General features: G+C 40.4%; 3 protein-coding genes across 3 annotated transcripts in view; 1 reads left to right on the top strand and 2 right to left on the bottom strand.

Moving 5' to 3' along the window:
* Positions 1 to 1,765: 1,765 nt before the first annotated feature.
* LOC133470867 (uncharacterized) lies at positions 1,766 to 3,793 on the bottom strand. Its single transcript, XM_061759776.1, has 2 exons — positions 3,490 to 3,793; positions 1,766 to 2,799 (listed from the first exon to the last, which is right to left on the bottom strand). Exon 2 carries the CDS (start codon positions 2,791 to 2,793, stop codon positions 2,425 to 2,427), a length of 369 nt encoding a protein of 122 aa, XP_061615760.1. The 5' UTR covers positions 2,794 to 2,799; positions 3,490 to 3,793; the 3' UTR covers positions 1,766 to 2,424.
* Positions 3,794 to 7,612: 3,819 nt separating this feature from the next.
* oxnad1 (oxidoreductase NAD-binding domain containing 1) lies at positions 7,613 to 16,500 on the top strand. The gene is made up of 8 exons (XM_061759775.1): positions 7,613 to 7,747; positions 8,264 to 8,376; positions 9,463 to 9,532; positions 9,609 to 9,712; positions 11,240 to 11,381; positions 14,173 to 14,418; positions 14,525 to 14,633; positions 15,624 to 16,500. The coding sequence occupies exons 2-8, from the start codon at positions 8,270 to 8,272 to the stop codon at positions 15,779 to 15,781; spliced, it is 936 nt and encodes a 311-aa protein (XP_061615759.1). The 5' UTR covers positions 7,613 to 7,747; positions 8,264 to 8,269; the 3' UTR covers positions 15,782 to 16,500.
* rftn1a (raftlin, lipid raft linker 1a) overlaps positions 16,499 to 20,164 on the bottom strand; it is a 35,714-nt gene continuing 32,048 nt past the window's right edge. The window contains exon 10 of the mRNA XM_061759773.1: positions 16,499 to 19,900. Coding sequence (XP_061615757.1) covers positions 19,502 to 19,900 — 399 coding nt within the window. The 3' untranslated portion in view covers positions 16,499 to 19,501. The remainder of the gene's footprint in view (positions 19,901 to 20,164) is intronic.

Raw genomic sequence — 20,164 nt, forward strand, 5'->3', positions numbered from 1 at the left:
TCTCACATTACACCACCAAACAAAAATGTCACCAAAAGTATATACTGAAATAATAACATTAAATGGAAAAAAAGTGAAATTGGATAATTTCCCATGGCACACCTAATGATCTGGTATGGTTGGGAACCACTGTACTAACTAGCAGAAAATATGATATTACAATAATAATAATAATAATGATCTGAATCTGAATCGTCTTTATTAGCCAGATATGTTTTAACGCATGGACTTTGTCACCAGTAGTTGGTAACAATTGGAAACAATAGGAAGATACCCTATATATAAAACATCTATATTTAGGACATATATACAAACCAGTCGTAAGGTGCTTTATAAAAAAATGTACAAAGCGCAGGCAACCATGAAGAAATGTGTACAGTGGACTACTGTAGTAATGCTGATCAACAACAGAAATATTAAATTGTGCAAATTGCTTCAGCAACAATGCCGTAATAATGGCACTACAAAGTGAGGCCAAAACAATGGCTGTCTTCTTAAAGATAGGTTTTTGCTTTGTTGGCTTCATTTATGGTGCAGTACTACAGTACAGTATTTATAACGCGTTGCTTAATTGGCCTATAATCACTTTGCTATGCCACAATGGACAATGTTTTCTACAAACCTGATATTTATTTGGCATGGTATTCACAATGTGGTTTCTTGTTGGCACTTTCAACTACCTGGCAGTTAATTACCGTGACATATGATTTTGACATAAACCCATCTGCGTTTATTTTGGCCCAGTGCCATTCTATTGCCAGGCAGGTCAATAAAACTGAAATTTGCGTGCAGCACCCCCTGGGGTTGACATCATGACACGACAGCCCCGAGTAAACGTGATGCAAGGATTCTATCATGTTCCAATGCCTACAGAAAACAGATGCCACAAGACAGCCACGTGATATTTCATTTAAACTAGTCATTTCTTTACTTTACTGAAACAAATAGGTGGCTGGAGCGTTACGTTGCCGCAGTATGTGACAGGAATGCAGTGACACAAGCGTGCTGCTGCTCCCTTTAACTGGGAAACAGCAACACTAAAGGCCTCAGTTTGACGTACACTGCACTGTCATTGTCATTCAAAGTCTTGTGTAATAATTTTCAAAGCTGGCATTCAATCATTTTAATACTTTTTGTATGCAAAACGTAGGATAAAATGGTTTAAGTTTGACATCTACAGTATGTGGTTTGTTGATTGAATGCAAAAGTCAATAAAGCCTTGCAAAACAGGTGGATTTGAAATTGATGACATTGTGACGTAGTTTTGTCAATTAACATTCAAGTAACTGCCCGTTTCGTGGTGGGTGCCTACCTACTCAATTCATCTGAATGGCAACACGGATTTTAAGCGAGCAAGTCTCAGCCGCTGCCAAGCCATAAAAATACATTCTATAAACTGTACATATGTTGCATTTTGCAACGACACTTAACTATATTCAGTCGCTTTCATCAGCGATGATCATGGCAACAGCGATCCAAGCTTGAGCTTATTTACATATCGCATAATAATGAGAAATCCAACCGTCTCAAATGCCAGGTGGAAAGGACCTCCTAGTATAGTTTGAAAAAGGAAAGTGGAGGCATTTCCAACCACAATTATCATGCAAACTTGATAAAAGGACATGAAAGGTTATATTTAATCAATAAAATCTGGTAGGAAAGGACCTTTAATTTCAGCTCCCCGCAACTCCCAACAGGATAATCGGTATATAAAACAGATGGAGGAATGAAATGTCAAGCATTGATGACGCACGTACACACTCAGTGCAGCAACAATTTGATTTATTGCTCATGTTACCTTCATTTCAATATTTACAAGTGATCTAAACACAGCGTACCATGAAAACGAAACCCAACCTCGGAGGCGGGATCACATCTTGGCAAATCTTGTTCTTCTGGATACAACATCAGTGCTTAACTTCATAATACACACCTCTGTTAAAACCCATTCTTGTAAAAACTTGCTGGATTTTCATCCTTCATTAGGGAAAAAAAAAAAAAAAAACATAAGGCACTTAGGTTCTCATCCTTAATTTCTTTTACACTCCTAACAAATCATTTACAACTTCGTAAACATCCCTCAAGGCCTTCCAACTGTTTCATAAAAGCATTTTTTGCAGAAAGCACATCCTTCATTTAAACATATATTCAATGTCATTAACACACACGCATGTAAAGGGAAATATTTTACATAAAGAAGAGGACACTGCACAATTTCACTTAATGGGCTCGGTATCACAACGATTGACTATATACTCATCTTTGCTGTGACCCTCCGGTCCTCTCTGCTCCTTGTCATCCTTCCTCATCACCATCGCAACCAACCTACAGAACCTTCTGTACACCTCAAGGGAAGGAAGCCTTTTACTTCTCATCTTTGTAAAGTCATTTTTGTACCATCAATGGCCTCTTCTCAGCGATCAATCACCGAATGTCGTCTTTCGCCGGCGCCACGTTCTCAGTGCCTTTATCCTCGACGGGAAGGCTTATACGTGCCCTTCTCTTCTCTTTAAACCGGCCAGAGCGGGACACTTTCATATTTCTGCGGCAAGTCTGATCGTTGAACAGGGACTCCATGTGGGAGTCGTCGTAGGTCTCGTTGCTGAAGAGGCAGGAGCCGTTAGTGGACTCTTGCTGGGACAGAGACTGCTCTGTGGGGGTCTTGGAGTCTTTGGAATTGTCTTGTGCAAAAGGGTCGAAGTCTGCAGACGAGTAGGGGGCACTTGAGTCCTTGGGGCACCCTGGCTTCTTCTTTGGCATGAAGGCCTTCCACCATTTTGCCCTCTCTGTCATCTCTGACTGCAGAGGGGAGACAGAGGAGACAATTGGGCATCAAGTAGTACTTTACATGTAATGTGAAATTATTATTATAGCAGGTGCAATTTACAATGTAAATCGAGTCTACCACTATCTTCAATCTGCATGCTTAAAATTAAATCATTTAGCTCGGTGATGCCATGGCACAGTAGTGTGCCTGGAAAATTAGCCAATTTCATTTAATTGGCCAAAAAATGATTAGTTACTGCCAATGTATCTTTGCTGATCTATGTTTTGAAAGTGACGTATAATGACAGGCAGAACAACTGAATTGCTCTTCCACTAGATGCCAATTAACCTGTGTATCCGCTTTGTGTAATTTTTGGTTGGTGTGCGGTGAGATTTTTTTCCAGTGCAAAATATGTGGCTTGGCTTATTCAAGGTTGCCAGTGGTCGAGCTAAACTCAACACGATCGGGCTTGTCCATAGTGACACGAATCCAATTTTCATGGAGAAAGGTACAAATGTGACTCTATCTGATTTGTAAACAACCGACCTGTGATTTCATTCACTTGTTGACTCACAATTTGTGTCTGCCACGGGTGACTTCCCACCTACTAATCTTGTGAAGCCTTCTTTGTAAAACTGGTTTAATGAGTTAGATGTTGGTAAAGAAGAACAAACCCAAGCCGGGATTCACATGTGGATTATGTGCCCAAAAAAAGCGCTTACTTGATGTAAAGCAGGAGCTGACGACACCTGCGATGACCCAAATCACGACGTGAGACTCTTGATAGTGATCAAATTTAAAGCCACCACCTTGCTTCAAACAACAGTGACAGCACTTCTTCAAATGGTACTGTATAGATTTCACGCCTTGTCTCCTCTTGTATCTCGCCGGTGAAGATGTTGTATCCTTCCTCAGTTAGTTAGTCCAGTCAAATGTCTCACCCTTTCCTTTAATTGTTCCAAAGTGTTCGCATGAAAATGACATATCTGGTGTCACTTTCCACCGACTGAACAAGCAGGTTTCAGTCTCTGAAACTCTCACCTCGGTGCACCTGTGCTCACTCCCGATTGGCTGGCAGCACCGAGATTGTCACGTGAGCCCAACCCAGGTAAAACTGCTGTGTCGTATGGGCGGGGTTTGTCGTTGCCTGGCAACCCACCCGATGGCAGTGTGAATCTCTGCAGTGATGGATTAAAAAAAAAGAATCCTTTGTATTGTACTTGTGTGACCCAACCCATCATTGACAGCTGTTTTTTTTTTTTTTTTTTTTTTTTGGGCCACAGTGTCCCTGAAATGTGGCTTACAATAATTGAATGCCAAGGTGACATTTCCTTTTACTAAGGGTTATTAAGGACAAAGTGGCAGGATTAATTGCGTATTTACAGATACTGTTAAAATTAGACGTACCGATTCAACTCCTGTACTTAAATAAAAATAAACAAATACGGACTCAGAAATGTAATTAAGTAAAAAGTTAAAATGTTTTACTGTCAATTATAAACAATATACAATCTAGATGAGATTAATGGTTCCACTGGTTACCTTACACCATTAATAAAGAAAAACATATTTTAGCTGCAATACTTTTTTAGTCACATTGCACATTATCGCTGTCTAGTGAAAATCATATCTCTGATTGAGAATAATCATAATAATAATTAAGAATAATCACAGTATTTTGGAATAGATGCATTAATGCAGACTGTCACAACATTAAAGACTTAACGATAACACATAATATTGATGCATAAAGCAGCAATGTATAGACGGTACTGTAAATACAAATATTTATCTTCGATGTAAAGTTAAGTATCATTACAGACTCATAATAGAACAGCAAGATGACTGAGAATAGTCTTTGAATTTTGTGGGTGCCCATGAGAAAGTGTGCGTCTGTCTGTGTGTGTGTGTGTTGGTGTCTGATGGTGGCGTCAATATGGCAGGCTGTGCACGAGTCCCACCAGGAGTTAGGGAAAAAATAATCTTTTTTTTTTTTTACCCGCCATAAAGTATGTTTCTTGCTCGCAGGGGTCTACAGTAACTGCCGGACTGTTCCTTCACCTCTGCAGCCATCATCGTCAAAATGCTGCAGTCATTTCCTCGGTCCACTGCACTGAACGCATGCACTACACATTGGAGAAATCAACCGCAATTAAAGAACGCCACAGATTTGTATACCACTCCCCTCTCCGAGCGGTGTGACGCTGTTGCTGTGGAGGATTCTGCATTGACTAACCGGGACAGGCCTAAACCTGTGGTGCTTCGTTTCATTAAATGGACTCTCATACTGTTTTAATCAACATTGTACATGCTGTACATTAATGTAGCCGACTCGGCATCCATCCATTCCAGCCTGGTCATCCTAGAAGGGGGATCCCTCCATCTATGATCCCTTTTCAAGGTTTCCCCCCCAACCTTAATGGGTTTTCTTGAGTTTTTCCTTGCCTGCATGGGGTCTAGACCAGGTGCTGTCATTGATTATTGTAAACTGTGAGTCTGTGAAGTCCTTTTGTGAGTAAGGGCTACATGAATATAAATGAACCTGACTTGACCTCAATTATTTTTTATTGTCGGTTGTCCGTCCAGCTATTTTCTATATTGCTTGTCATCATGTAACTTTTTAAAACCAATTCTTATTGTAGACACATCTAGCGCATTTTGACAGATCATTATGCATGTGCTGTATTGAGTTCACAGATAAACAGACTTATGCATTCAGTGTGATGATACTAATGAGCCGTCTTCATCCCTGCACCACGTATGCGTATGAGTCAAGTTAGTCACTGTCAAAACGATACACTTGAAAGTGTGGTTTTGCCGTTGTGGCAGAATTGAACAACAGGTTGTACCGAGGTGTGCGAGCGAGCCATGGGAACGCGAGCAGAAGGCAGCCAGTTGGACTGGTAGAGTCAGCTTGCAAAACACCTCAAAGGAAGTGAGTTCCTATTGTGACTAAGAACTGGTGTGATTTCCATTGATGACGTTGGCCCATGAAAGACAGATTTCCCCACTCAGGATTCAAGAAAAACTATAGACCAACACATTATTTAACAGCAACACATTTTTTTTTTTCATATATTCTCTGTATATTTGGGGTCAGCAGACCGTCCTCTGAATTTCGATGTATGGCATTGTGTGCTCTTGTTTATTTAGAGGATTGCATCATTTAGCCAGTTTGCATAGTGCATTTCTGGAGTTTATAAGATGTGATCATAGAGCTGCGATCTTTTGTTTATAACTCTAAAGATACGAGTTTTATTCCAAACTTCCAATTTGGCATGAACAGTGACTTTACCCGAGTACACCTTTAAAATGTTCAGACAAACAATATCCACACCCAGGTACTTTATCACGGTGCTTAAATTTGCATCATCAAGTTTAGTTGCAACAGAGGATCAGTCACTTAGTGGGTGTCCGCACCCTACACATAAAGATGTGGGCACAACTTTGATGAAGTTCTATACAAAGGCTGCTCCTTTTTTCACAGCACAATCATTTTCACATGCAACTGTTTTTATACTGCTATTCAGTGACAGATTTCCAAATTCAATGTATTTCCTTTAACAATTATGGTAGCTTTAACACCAACAAACATCTTAACACTGTCCATATTGTTGAGAACACCCAATTGGTTGAAACTACATTTGAATTGATTATACTTATGATAATCCCTCAAGGGGTCATTCAGTTCAAATTACACTCTGCTATATATTGCTTTGTATATTTTGCATTGCACAGCGCAGCCCATATCACACACATGCAGGCAGGGGGTGAGCAATTAGTACTCCACATCTTGAACTGGGCGATGGTGGGTGCCTTGCTCAAGTCACCTGCAAACTAGCATCTCTCCAACAACCAGTTGCCATTTTTACATTTTATCTTGAACCCTGACCATGCAGGTTATTTATAAAAGTCTGTGGAATGCACTTCCATTTGAACAAACAGCTGTTTCTTCTGTAGACTGTTTTCTTCTGTTTAGGTAGGAATTCCAGTAAGACTTGGTTGCTGTTTTTTCTTGGATGAACTTTATAATATTTGTCCTTCTGTATTCTAACCATGAAAAGCACTTTGTGAAATACATAAAATGTACAGTGCCTTGAAAAGTATTCATACCCCTCGAACTTATTCACGTGTTGCCACCTTACAACCACAAATGTGAAACTTTTTTAAATTACATTTAATGTGATTAACCAACACAAAGTATCAAATAATTGTAACATTAAAAAGTTGCCAAAATTTTATGTAAAGAAAAATCTGAAAAAAATATGGTGAGCATTTGTATTCAGCCCCCCTGCGTCAACGATTTGTAGAGTCACCTTTTGCTGCAATTATAGCTGCAAGTCTTTTGGGGCATGTTTCTACCAACTTTGCATATATAGACACTGAAGGTTTTGACCATTCTACTTTGCAAAATAGCTCAAGCTCACCCAGATTGGATGGAAAGAGTGTGATTGAACAGCAATTTTCAGGACTCCATTTACTAATTAGGTGACTTCTGGAGGCAATTGGATTGCACTGGATTGTATTGGAGTACAGCGGGCGGAATACAAATTCACACCAGACTTTTCAGTGTCATAATTTTGAAAACCATGTCATTTTTGTTCTACTTCACAATTATGTGCTACTTGTTGTCGGCCTATTAAATAAGATCTCAATAAAATACATTCAAATTTGTGATAGTACGGGAACAAAATGTGAAATACTTCAAGGGTATGAATAATTTTTCAATATTTTTAAAATTTTCAAATTGCTAGCATTTACAGTAGATGGAAGTTTAACATGGCAATCGTGCTCGAAGTTTGAAATGTACAGTAGGGGGCGATAGACGTCACAGTGATACAATTGAGTCGAAAAAGCTACGTTTTGGTAAGCAGAAGAAGAGACTACCAACGTCATGTAACGTCAATGTGACCAAGGTTGTTAACATAATATAGGTAGCAGACATGAAAATTTTGTGACAAAAACAGCCATATCCGCTTGGTAAGTTGAACTTTCTGACGCTTCCATATCATCGCGAGGGTTTTGTGTTTGTGAGACCTAACCGGGATGCTCTTGCTTAGCATCGCAGCTAATCAGCTAACGAGTACCAACCGCATGAATGAGAAGCTCACACCGTGGAATGATTTAAAAAAAAAAAAAAAGATAAGGAAGATCACATGACGTCGTGTTTGGTTGGACATTCGTCTTGTTCAGTTTATGCACGTCCATGTTAAAAAAAAAAAAAAAAAAAAGTGTTTTTGCTTTGTAAGTGGTGTTTAAGCACGTTTGCCATCACTGGATATACTTGCATCAATCTGCTAAGTTAGCGCCAACGCTATAAAGCGCAGTTCTATAATATTAGAATAGTAATGTACTAATAATAGTAGTACCAAATGTCATGTATCGTTTTAATATCGTGGTTAAGATGTTTTGTTGAACTAGCACACGTCTGTTACGTCGTTTGTTTGACAACTCACGCGAGATGTTGCTCCTGGCTGCGCATTGATATCTTGACAGGTAGAGATGAGCGTCCACTGCGTCCTGACATCCGCTGGCCGGAGCTTCTCATCATCGTGTCCCGCGGCTGGCCGACTCCACCGCCTTCTACTTCTTCCCTGGTCCATCACACAGTGAGTACACTTAATGCCTTTTATTCTGAGTTTTATTACCGTTTTCCCAGAAGTTCACTTTCAAACTTCGAAAGATAGACATAACGGTACTATTTCCCGTCCTACTGAATACTAACGTCGGATCTACTTTCCAAATTGATATTATAGTACAGTACAGTAGTACAATGTTTCCCAACCTGTATTGAGCCAAGGCACATATTTTGAATAGGAAAAATCTCAGGACACATCGCCAAACAAATCACAAGATGTGTGTGTGTGTGTATATATATATATATATATATATATTGATGATCTTGTCTCAGTTTATTCACAAAAGGTACTTAGTGTGAAATCAGGACCAGTTTAGTTGAAAACAAAGCTGATATACTTGCAGGAATTGAAGAAAAAGACAAATGAAGATCTTAAATAATAATTTCCTGCAGCACACCAGAGGATCTCTCACAGCACAACGATGTGCCGTAGCACACAGTTTCAGAATGACTGAAGTCTCAATATCTCACAATAATGGTTTGTGAATAAGTTAGGATGTTGACTCTATGGTGTTTTGCACCAGAAACAGTACTGATTTTACAAGACAACTCCACAAGTCATATTTATTATGTTATGATGAAATTTCTTTGTAGCATATGTGGAAAAACCTAGGAGTTTAACATATTTTGCAAAATAATTAACTATCACAACTTTTGACTAATGAGGACGAATTCACACGCAGCAATGAAATCTTGCTCGCAATCTAATGATCCAATACAAGAGCTGTATCAAAAGATAAAGCTAAATTTTTATGCATTGCCATAACAAAATGTTTATTATTGGTTTGCAGGGATGCACTGCATCATACTGACAGGTGCCTAATATTCATCTAGCCAGCCTAAAAGTTGAATTCTTCACTGCAAACTAGAACTCCATAAACATGGGGTTCAATTAATACCCCTGCGACAGCGTGAATAGAAACAAAGCAGTGTTTGTTTTGGAGAAGTACTATTTTGTTATACTTTCCATTCTCAAACTTGTCACCTATAACTGTTGCTGTCTTGAAGACTAACCACGGACTGTGAATACTTTTTTTTTTTTTTTTTTTTTTGTTAGAAGAGGAAATATGTCCTCCAAAAAACAGATGGACCATCTAGAGAGGACGGCAAGCAACCAAAGACAAAGTGTAAGATGATAAATTTTATCCATTGGCCCATTATAACTTGCAGATCAAATGCTTAATCTCTGACTCCCACGCGCAGGCTGTTTATCCTGCTCAAGTATGCGGCATCATGAATGAGTCGGAGTCTGTAAAACGTCTCAGGATAACTGCTCATCCAGACTTTAACTTCAAGGCAGGACAATGGTGAGTAGGGACACACTCCTCATTAAAACATACTGCACTCATTTTTGTGATATACATATTTAGTGGGGAGCAGCATGGTAGGCGACCGGTAAGCACATCTTCCTCACAGTTCAGAGGACTCAGGTTTAAATCTGGCCTCACGTGTGGAGTTTGCATGTTCTGGCCGTACCTGCGTGGGTTTCCTCCGTGTACTCAGGTTTCTCCCCACATCCCAAAAACATGCATGGTAGGTTAATTGCAGACTCTAAATTGCCCGTAGGTGCGAATGGTTGTTTGTTTATATGTGCCCTGCGATTGGCTGGCGACCAGTTCGGGTTGTGCCCCGCCTCTCACCCGGAGTCAGCTGGGATGGGCTCCAATGCGCCCGCGACCCTAGTGAGGATAAGCAGTACGGAAAATGGATGGATGGATGTATTTTGTGTTGTGAAGAACAATTTACTTGCAGGTCAGGATTAGCTGTAATTTTACGAGGCCTGCAGTCCTTTTAAACACCAGATGTGGGCAGTGTTTCGTTGGCCTTGGCACACTCAAGCAGGTTTTACAAATTCAGAAAGGTGAACTGAAGTCAGCATTTATCTGTGGAAATAATAATTATTATAATTATTTAATCAATATTTATAGTGGATTTTTGTCCATGTACAAACCATCACACCATAAGGAAATTGGTCTGCTCAAATATTTTTGTACTTTAAGATAAATACTTTATTAATCTCGTGAGAAGAATTAATTGTAGTATTTTATTGGTAACTTCCTAAATGTGTGCATTCAGTGCTGCAGACTTATTTAAAGATGCCTTCACATGACTCTTATAAGGACAATGGCAAATTAACAAGTTCTGGCTTCACGGGGGTGCTCGTCTGTCAGTCAGCTCTGCCAATGTTAATGAGCAGAACGCATACATGAGCGCATACTGTAGGTGGGCGGCGGTGAGATAAAAAAAAAAAAAACCAGCAGCCAGTTTCCCTGAAGCGCTTGATAATGAATGTAAATACATGGAAAGCCTTGAGTTTGTGAGAAAGTGGGGCTGTTAAGTTGTTCGTCTCCTCGTGGTAGAAGATGAGGAGGCTGAGGAGAAGAAGAGTAGGCGGTGGTGGGTGGAACATACGTGTTCTTTTCGCAGTAGATCCATGTTCATGAAGCTAGAGGTTGAGTTAAACAGATGGTCATTGTTTGGGAGAAACAACAGTTTGGAGTTATTGTGCCCCTCTCCGGGTCACGTGTTGAAGTCCGCCGTGTCACCACTGTTTTAAGACCGGCACGCTGCATTTTCCTCTGGTTTTGTTTGGCTGCCGCTACCTTCTAGAACTGCCGTCCTTGCTGAGGTCAAAGGTCACAATCTCTCCACACAATCCCACTTTGACCTTCAGCTCAGCATGTTTCTACCCTCCAGTCAAGCATTATGTAGCCAGTTGAACAGTCAGGCTTTCTCTTGTTCTCCTATTGTGGTGTGGCCACGAGGGAAGGACGAGCGGGAAGCTTACCGAGCTGTAACGGAAATCAAAGTGATAATCTGTCTCTGTTTTACAGGGTGGATTTCTTCATCCCAGGAGTGGAGAAGGTGGGAGGTTTTTCCATGTGCTCCAGCCCAGGTCTGCTGCAGAGGGAGGGCGTCGTGGAATTGGCCGTCAAATTTGCCAATCACCCGCCAGCGCACTGGGTTCACACTGCGGTGAGTGGGCTGACAAGAGTTGTTGGCGTTTATTCCAAATCAGTAAAATTCTTGCTTTGATTTAGGACAATTATCTAAAACACTTCCAAACTGTCACCCACTGAGAGCTACCTCCTCATTTTGGATCAACTGGGTCTTGCTCTGATATTGGGCAGTACATTTCCAATGTTTAAAGATAAATAGGAATGTATCAATTAAGCAGCAGAAGATCGTTTGCCTTCAGCTTTCTAACATATTTGGGTCAGATATACAGTGGAACCTCTCTTATGGGATGTTGGTTTCAGATTTTGCAACACTTTTCACAGACAAATTAATAGTAGTCAACTCAGTCAAATTAAATAATGAAAATAAGCACTAAATAAAATGGCTGGATGGATGGGGCCCTTTGACGCACTTGGCATCCGGCATAAATCGCCCCCGTCCCCCTATATAAGAACTTGAGCGCCTTCTTAATCCGTCGCAATAGCGACATCTGGTTAGCTCGCTAGATATGCCTACACCCCGAAAATATTCAGATAGATCCATGACTTGGCCGCTTTACAGTGAACATGATGGGCAGGCACTCTGGAGACCAGAACTTCAGTATCAGAATACCTTTATTGTCATTGCATCAAATACAATAAAATTGGAGCGCCGCTCCAGTGAGTTGTTGCTTCCATACATCAATCTAAAAACACAGTAACATCAATAAACACACTCCTCACATAAAAACACAAAGTAATACATAATAAAGTGCTAGGCATTGATAACAGTACTTCGTCTATAATCATACATTTTTATCATTGTTTAAAAGAGTCACTGCTTTTGGAAATAAACTGTCTATCTGCTAGTACGGCGGCACGGTGGACGACTGGTTAGAGCGTCAGCCTCACAGTTCTGAGGACCCGGGTTCAATCCCCGGCCCCGCCTGTGTGGAGTTTGCATGTTCTCCCCGTGCCTGCGTGGGTTTTCTCCGGGCACTCCGGTTTCCTCCCACATCCCAAAAACATGCATTAATCGGAGACTCTAAATTGCCCGTAGGCATGACTGTGAGCGTGAATGGTTGTTTGTTTGTATGTGCCCTGCGATTGGCTGGCAACCAGTTCAGGGTGTACCCCGCCTCCTGCCCAATGACAGCTGGGATAGGCTCCAGCACGCCCGCGACCCTAGTGAGGAGAAGCGGCTCAGAAAATGAATGGATGGATGGATCTGCTAGTACTTGCTTTGCACCTGTGTCGCCTCCCTGAGGAGAGTAATTGAAAAAGTCCCTTGGTGGGGTAGGGGTGATATTTTGATTGCTTTAGAAAGTGGTCTACAGTTTGCCATTTCCTGTACATAAGAGAGGACAGGCAATGGTTTTCTGTGCTGTATTGATGACTCTGTTGATGATGCCCATAAAAAGTTCATTTTCCATATTATGTCCCTTTTAAACTCAGTGTACCTTAGGTTAGGTTTGGTGTTACACACGATGGGTATGTGTGGCTCCAGCGCGTAACAAAGTTCTGACATCCTCTTAACTTAATCTGTTTCCTCTAGAGAACACAGGCATGTTTTTTTTAAATGCTAATCTTCTCCAAGTTACTGTATGAAGCTTGTTTGTCTACAGCTCGTGTGTGTGTGTGTGACAGTGAGAATGAATTAGGGGAAGTAGTGTGAGATGTGTGTTTGCAGACACTGTGGGATCCTTTGATCCTTTTTTTTGGGGGGGGGGGGGGTTGTTTGTTAGTTTTCTTCCCTGTGAGCCGTAACAGTGTGGCAACTGTGCTATCAGTTTACGATTAGTGGGTGTTTTTTTGTGTGTTTGAAAGTATATTTACTGCTTATTTAACATCAAAGACTTACCTCAGTGTAACCTGCCAAGCTGTCATCACTGATTGTGGAGCTGCGGGTTCAGTGTGCGTGCACACTGCCGCGTATAGATAGTGGCTTGCTCTGATCTTAGACTCAGTGTGTGTTTTTATTGCAAGTCAGATCTCAGTCAAAAAAGTCAGCGCAGAAGTTAAAAGCTTGTCTGTCTCCATTTTGTCTATATAACAGGAGTGTCAAACTTGTTTTCATCACAGGCCACATCATAGGTATGGTTGGCCTAAGGGGGCCGGCCGGTTATAACTGTAAAATCATATAACTGGGCTGCTGTTGTGTTCATGTGAGTGTGCAACAGTATCGGGGATGATACCAACTCAAAGTGGTGATTGGAAACTCAAGCAAGATGGCATTTATTTTTTTCCTGGAAAGTTGTCATTTTGGAGGTGCAAGGATGCCCGACGGTGTCGATATATAAAATATGAGTAAATACTGGCACTTTCTAGTATAGTACATTCCTTTGTCCATACCAACTACGCAGCGGATTTAGTCTCCACTTCTGCCTCTTACGTCACACCAAGAAGGCGGTGGGGGGGTGTCGCTTATGGCAATGTAAAAGGGGTGTTTCGAAGGCTATTAGTTACTTACCAAATGCTCCAAAACTGATTGATATTATTGGAAGTGACTGGCAGTTTCGTTTTCTTGAGCAAAAATACATAGCTTGTTAGTGAAATATAAGCCATGTGGACATTCTAGGTACTTTAAAGGAGCAAGTCTACAGTACCAATCCAAAGACTGAAAGAAATGAATGGGCAAAGACGCAAGTCCTGGACGTCAAATAAAACCTCATGCTAAATGCTTTTCTCATGTGCATTTGTTATTTAAAAAAAATAATAATAATAAATGAATCATACATTAAAGAACAAATACGAAATTGAGAAAAATCAAAATCTATTTTCAAGTAGAGTTACTTCACTGTGTAATAGCTCTCTCCTGCTTCCTCTCACAGTGCGCTCTGGGCGCTCAGGTAGCGGTGCGCGTTGGCGGCGACTTCTACTTTGACCCCTCACCTTCGGACCCCGGCGTGGATCTGCTGCTGGTCGCCGGCGGCGTGGGCATCAACCCGCTCTACTCCATTTTGTCGCACACGGCCGATTTGTTGCAGCTCAGCCGAGACTCTGGTGGGCGGCGCTACAACATTGGCTCTGTCCACCTCTGCTACAGCGCCAAGACCACCGAGGAGCTGCTCTTCAAAGTGTGTTCCCCTTGGATCCTGGAGGGATTATAATTTTTATGCAACCTTATTTTATTGCTGATGCGTGGGTACTAGCAAGTGATTTTCCTACCTTCTGCTTCCCAAGAATCCGATCCTGCGGACGTGCAGGGAGTTTCCTGACAAGTTGACTTGTGAATTCCATGTCACCCAGCAGAGCACAGATATTGAGCCACATCTCCAGGCTTTTGTCAACCGTAAGTAAAATACAGTAATCAAAAGCGACCCCTACTGGTACTTGTGAAAAAACGCAATTGACACCTCAAAAAAATCTTTGCCGATACAGTATTAATAATTTACACCTTAAATATAATACAAACTGTGGTCCCAAAACAGTTTTATCATTTCAAACTCATCTTACAACGTTACCCTTAAAATTATTTTATTTTTTTTAAAAACACCCCAAGCGCATATGTACATGCACATGTAGTGAAGACACTGTTAACAACCCAGGCTAAACTTAGCTCCTCCCCAACATATGGTTGAGATGAATCACTTCAACATTCTTCATAGTTGGTTGATTCCTATGTGTCCACCCTTCAGCGGATTAGGAAGTGTTCACAAAAAAGAACTATTTCTTGCCACCATTTGCTTGGGGTTAGGGATGGACATAAATAAAATCGTGAATATTTTCATTAAAATAAAATTGTAGTTAGAAGATCTTTGTTTTTTTAATACAACAATTCAATGTCCGACAGGTGACGTCATGTTGACTCCATTTGAAAGTGAACTAGTTGAGATTGAATCAACAGCTCCTTTGTCGGTTGCAGCCTGAACCAAGCTCAAGTTTTTTTCCAAATCCATTTGCCCTGATGACACGATTCAGCAACAATCGATTCTACACAATCATCAGATTCCTTTACAATTCATTAATTGACTAATCAATTATTGTCCTCAAAGTGGTGTAGCAGAACACACTGTACTAGGAAACGTGACACTTCCATGTGATGGAGATGAAACAGAAGAATAAACAATGTTCTTTTTCTTCTTGTAGTAAACAGCCACATGCCAAGAAAAAATAAAAATCAATTGCAGCACATCCTTCTGTCCCATTGGGCTGTGTCCTTCTAGGACAATTTGCCACCCGCAGTGGGACAAAAACAAGTTGGCTCAAGATTTTGCTTGTTGAATTGGACACCATCACAAAGAATGACCGTCTTTTCTAATATATGGACTTGTGTCCCTAGGTGGGAGAATCGCACAGGAAGAGTTGCGGACACACGTGGACCCCCAGAGGACTTTGTGTTACCTATGTGGACCTCCGCCCATGATTGAGGCGATTTCCAAAACCCTCTTGGACGTTGGCCTACCACAAGACCGAATTCTCTTTGAGAAGTGGTGGTAGCTGCTCCCATCACTCCCAGAGTGCCACTGTGTTCTTTTTTTTTTTTTTTGGAATCCGGCTCCCCGTTTTGAGCTTCTGAATGCAATTGTGTGGTGGGAGTTGGAACACAGCAGAATTAATCAAGCGATGTGGAACTTTATGTGGAGCAGTGGAAGTGCTCAGGCATGTAGCCGGAACCTGAACATTGACCCACAGGACCTGACAGTACTTTCATTTCATTTCAATTGTGAGGATGTAATGTGTTTTTAGTCACCCTGCAGCTGTGCAGAGTTGTGCGGGTCCAATATTTGACTCAAAGTGCAATCTCTATTCCAGTCCTGGAATTTTGGACTAAGGTTAATGCATTAATACACAAATGGAAACATTTTTAAAGCTGTTGTTATCCATTGTTTGAATTATTTGCAGTTACACTTTACATCTAGTATGACATGTACAATTTTCTGTTTTGACTTGGGTTGTACACACTATTTCTTAGTCACACACACACACACAAGCAGTATGACATGGCTCAGTGAGAAACCCACAGCGTAACTTTAATGGAGCCTCCAGGTGGCCCCCGATTGGTCCGTATCCTTAAAACCTCCCGTGGAGACTGTCACGAGCGTCTCGTGAGCGTCACTCAGCGGGGGTGCCACTCTCGTTTCATTTGAGTTGTTCCACAAAGGAAATGTTCTATGCTCTAATGTGATGATTGAATGAAATAAATTACGGAGAAGCTGCGTGAAATGCTTAATTTACTTTGGGTTTTATGTAAATGCTTACATGTTACACACAACACGTGGTGAAGAAACAAAGAAATAAATAGCACTGTACACAATTCCTATTTTACAGAGTCAATTTAACCAAATACACTCATCTGCCACAATAACAGGTACACTTTCACAATTGAATGAGAGCTATTGTAAGCAAATTTTGATGCAGTTCATTGCATTCCATAAGTCTACTGAAGCAGCTTGTCTAGTAAATGTCTTCTTACCTCATGGTAACTAATTATGTAAATGGACACATATATGACTTATTGAAAGCCTCCCTGCTGGTGCAATGAAATGTTGTTTTTTTTTTCTGGGCTGACGGTATGGAACTAAATTTCTAGAAATCACTGAACAGTTGAACTTTCTTTGGCACCTAGTAGCATGCCAAACAATATGTACCCGAAAATCACACACTCGAGGAAAAATATGCATGCTAGCTGTCAAATTCTTAAAACCTCATAATTAAATGCTGTGATAAAAATAAATCCCCTACACTGGGATGTAAAACAATGTGCACAAGTAGACCACAATACACTACTTCTTTTAATTTGGGTAACATGATCCTAATGTTTAATAATAAATGGTGTATGGTTTGTAAAGCAGCTAATGCTGAAAATAACAGCAATAATTTTCAAGTCACTTTTTTTGTTTTTTTGTTTTACACATTTATAACAATATTTGTCAGTTATATTAAATGGTTAACATTGAAATATTAAATTCTAAACCTAACTGTTAAATCTGTTGATATGTTAACTAAATGCAAGCATTAAATCTAAATGTTAACTTTAAAAAGGAATGTTGAATCTAAATGTTTTGGATCAAATTAATAATAACTACCTACTACCTAGAATGAATCCGTTTGGAGAAACTTTTTGATGAGTGCGTTGAGTTTTTAGTGTCACTTTTATGAAAGGTGTGGGTCTTGGGCTGGGTTCACTTTGAAATAAATGTTCTCCAAATAAGTTTGTTGTTTTAGTTAGTTACTGTCACCATAATCTATGTCCAAGAGACCCTTTCCATCATTTAGAATGTGCAGTAATTCAATATTTAGATTAATATCTAATAATTAGATTTAACATTTAACAATATAAATTCAGATTTCACATTTAGGTATAACAGTTCACCTTTGGATTTAACAAATATAGCTCTTAGGTTGACAAATATTGTTGTAAATGTGCAAAAAAAAGTGTCTCAGGAATTCCAAATTTTAAACATTGTTTGAAGCAAAATGTGACAAAATGTTATTTTCATTTTTAGCATCAGCCGCTTTACAAACGGGACACCATAATAATACAATAGCATACGGACTAATTTACATACAACAATCCTAGTGGCATCATTTCCATATGAAACAGTCTTAACAGGAGTAAAGTAGCAAACAAGGCAACAGAACACTTTTAAGTGGACGAAAAAGCTCGGACAGTTAGGCTTTGTTTGTCTCACTTCATACAAGCACATCAATTAGCAACGGTGACCCAAAAAGCAGCAAAGTGCACAACACTGATTCCTATTTCAAGGAGCTCAAACCTCAGCTTCATCTACATTCCCGAAGTGGAGGAGATGGATGCTTTTTTGCAAATAAACCCGTCACAACATTAGGGACACCTGTATATTCATATGACATCCAATACAATAGTGGAATCAAAGATTCTGACTCCAAAGATAATGCTCATTTTTGATTGATACTGTCAAAGAAGAGTTAAATAGATTTTCAACGCTATTAACTGTTTATTATTGTGGTAGAGGTTTACAGTGATGTAGAACCGCACTGCATCATCTTACAGTACATGACAGTTAAAACAGAGTAGTGCAGTTCAACACCACAACAAACATGAGAAATTGTTACATTCTTTTTACTGGCATACATTGGTGTTAAAATGTGCCTGCTGCAGTTGAACTTTTTGTGTATGTATAACATTGAAGTTATTTAACTATATTTCCTTCATCAAGTTTCAACGATATATTGTGTGTTTTGGAGGAGTGATGAAGCTGTAATACCACAACCTTTCCACTAAGACGTGCATACCAGAATGCATTCGAAAATATAAAACTTAAAGCACAGTGGGACACACTGTGGTCATATTAATACTGATTAATTTAATCAATACCTCGCTGATCGTGTCAATCCAATTTGAGCATTATTCTAGTTGTAAAATAGATACTGTTGCTAGATTAACGTATGTAAAGGTAGATTGGATGCCAATGGATTGTCTAGTTGTACCTAATGAAGTGGTCGCTGTTCGATGTACAGATACCAGTGGTGAGCAGTCGAGGCCATTATCGCATGATCCCACATTTTCACTGGCCTACATTTACAACCTAAGGTCTGTTTGTTTGTTCCTTGAAATTGTATTCATTGATTCCCAACTGTCTATTCTCTTAATTATGTAGCGTTTCTCTTGGCTGCACTGCTTCCAGTACATGTTGATGTGTAATTTGTTTTTTTTTTTGTCCAATCAGATTTAAGCCTCTATGCGCTGCCATGACGATCTAATCTGCCGGACGATGTAATTTATAGACCCTGTAAAGTGAAGTCATACATTTGTTTCTAGATAAATGACACATATTTGAAGATAACTGCCGAAAAGTAGTTGAAAGAATGGTAGCATAGCGTGAAACTGTTTTTCATCGTTTCAATTTTCCAGATTTTTTGACAGATTTGTGCATCTGGCATAAATTGCCCCTCCCGCGCTATATGGTGATTATGATTTTTAACATTTCATTTGATACATTGAGTATGAACTGCTCCAGATGATGTTCATACTACAGGTGCGTGCTGTTCTGTTTCGATTTTTGTACAGTATGGATGGTTTCTATAATTGCGTCGTGATAGAGGTGGATTAAGTTGGGTGAATCCCCACGAAAGGCCCAGATACCAAATACACGGCCCTATGCAAAACCACAAGGCATTCCGAATTTTTGAGGGTCAATCCAAATCCTTTTTCGGTTCCCCTTTGTGCCCAAAACGTCAACAGACACCGGAAAAGAGTTGACGTTTGATGTGCTCGTCCGTCGTTACCTTCTCTTTGACTCCTCTGTGACACACATCTGTCCATGTCACCGCCTTTTCCCGCTCGGAGGTTAGCATACCGTCAACATCCGTCTCCTCTTCCTGGTCTTCAACAGACACCAGGCTTCCCGAGAGGAACGAGAGGTCCTTTTGATGTGCCTCCTCTTCGGCCTCCTCCTCGCTCCATCCTTCCGTCCTTCCTCTGGCCCAGCTCCTCCTCCCCTCAACGTCCTCCTCTTTTATGTGTCTCAACTTGCCCATCTCGGTCTCCATGACAAGGGACCTGTCCTCGCCCTCCTCAAGCATCTCTCCGCATGAGTGTTTTTTTGTTTTGTGGCGACCTCGGAGGTTCAGCATCTGAAATAAAATGGAGCCGTTTGACAGATTTCAGCTCTGTGCCTCATCTTTTTTTTTCCCTCCTCCCTTTCCCTGTAGACACCTGACAAAATGCAACAAAGCCTCTCGCTGATGATTCTTTCTGTACGGCACAACGCATTTGCCTATTATTAGACCACATTTAGATTAATTGTACATTCCATATTTAGTAACGCGACTTTATAACGGCACCTAGTGTAACATAAAGTCAAAGCCACGTTTAGAAGGAGTGACAGATTTGTGGTA

The sequence above is a fragment of the Phyllopteryx taeniolatus genome, chromosome 21 (genome assembly GCF_024500385.1).
Source record: "Phyllopteryx taeniolatus isolate TA_2022b chromosome 21, UOR_Ptae_1.2, whole genome shotgun sequence".
NCBI lineage: Eukaryota > Metazoa > Chordata > Actinopteri > Syngnathiformes > Syngnathidae > Phyllopteryx > Phyllopteryx taeniolatus.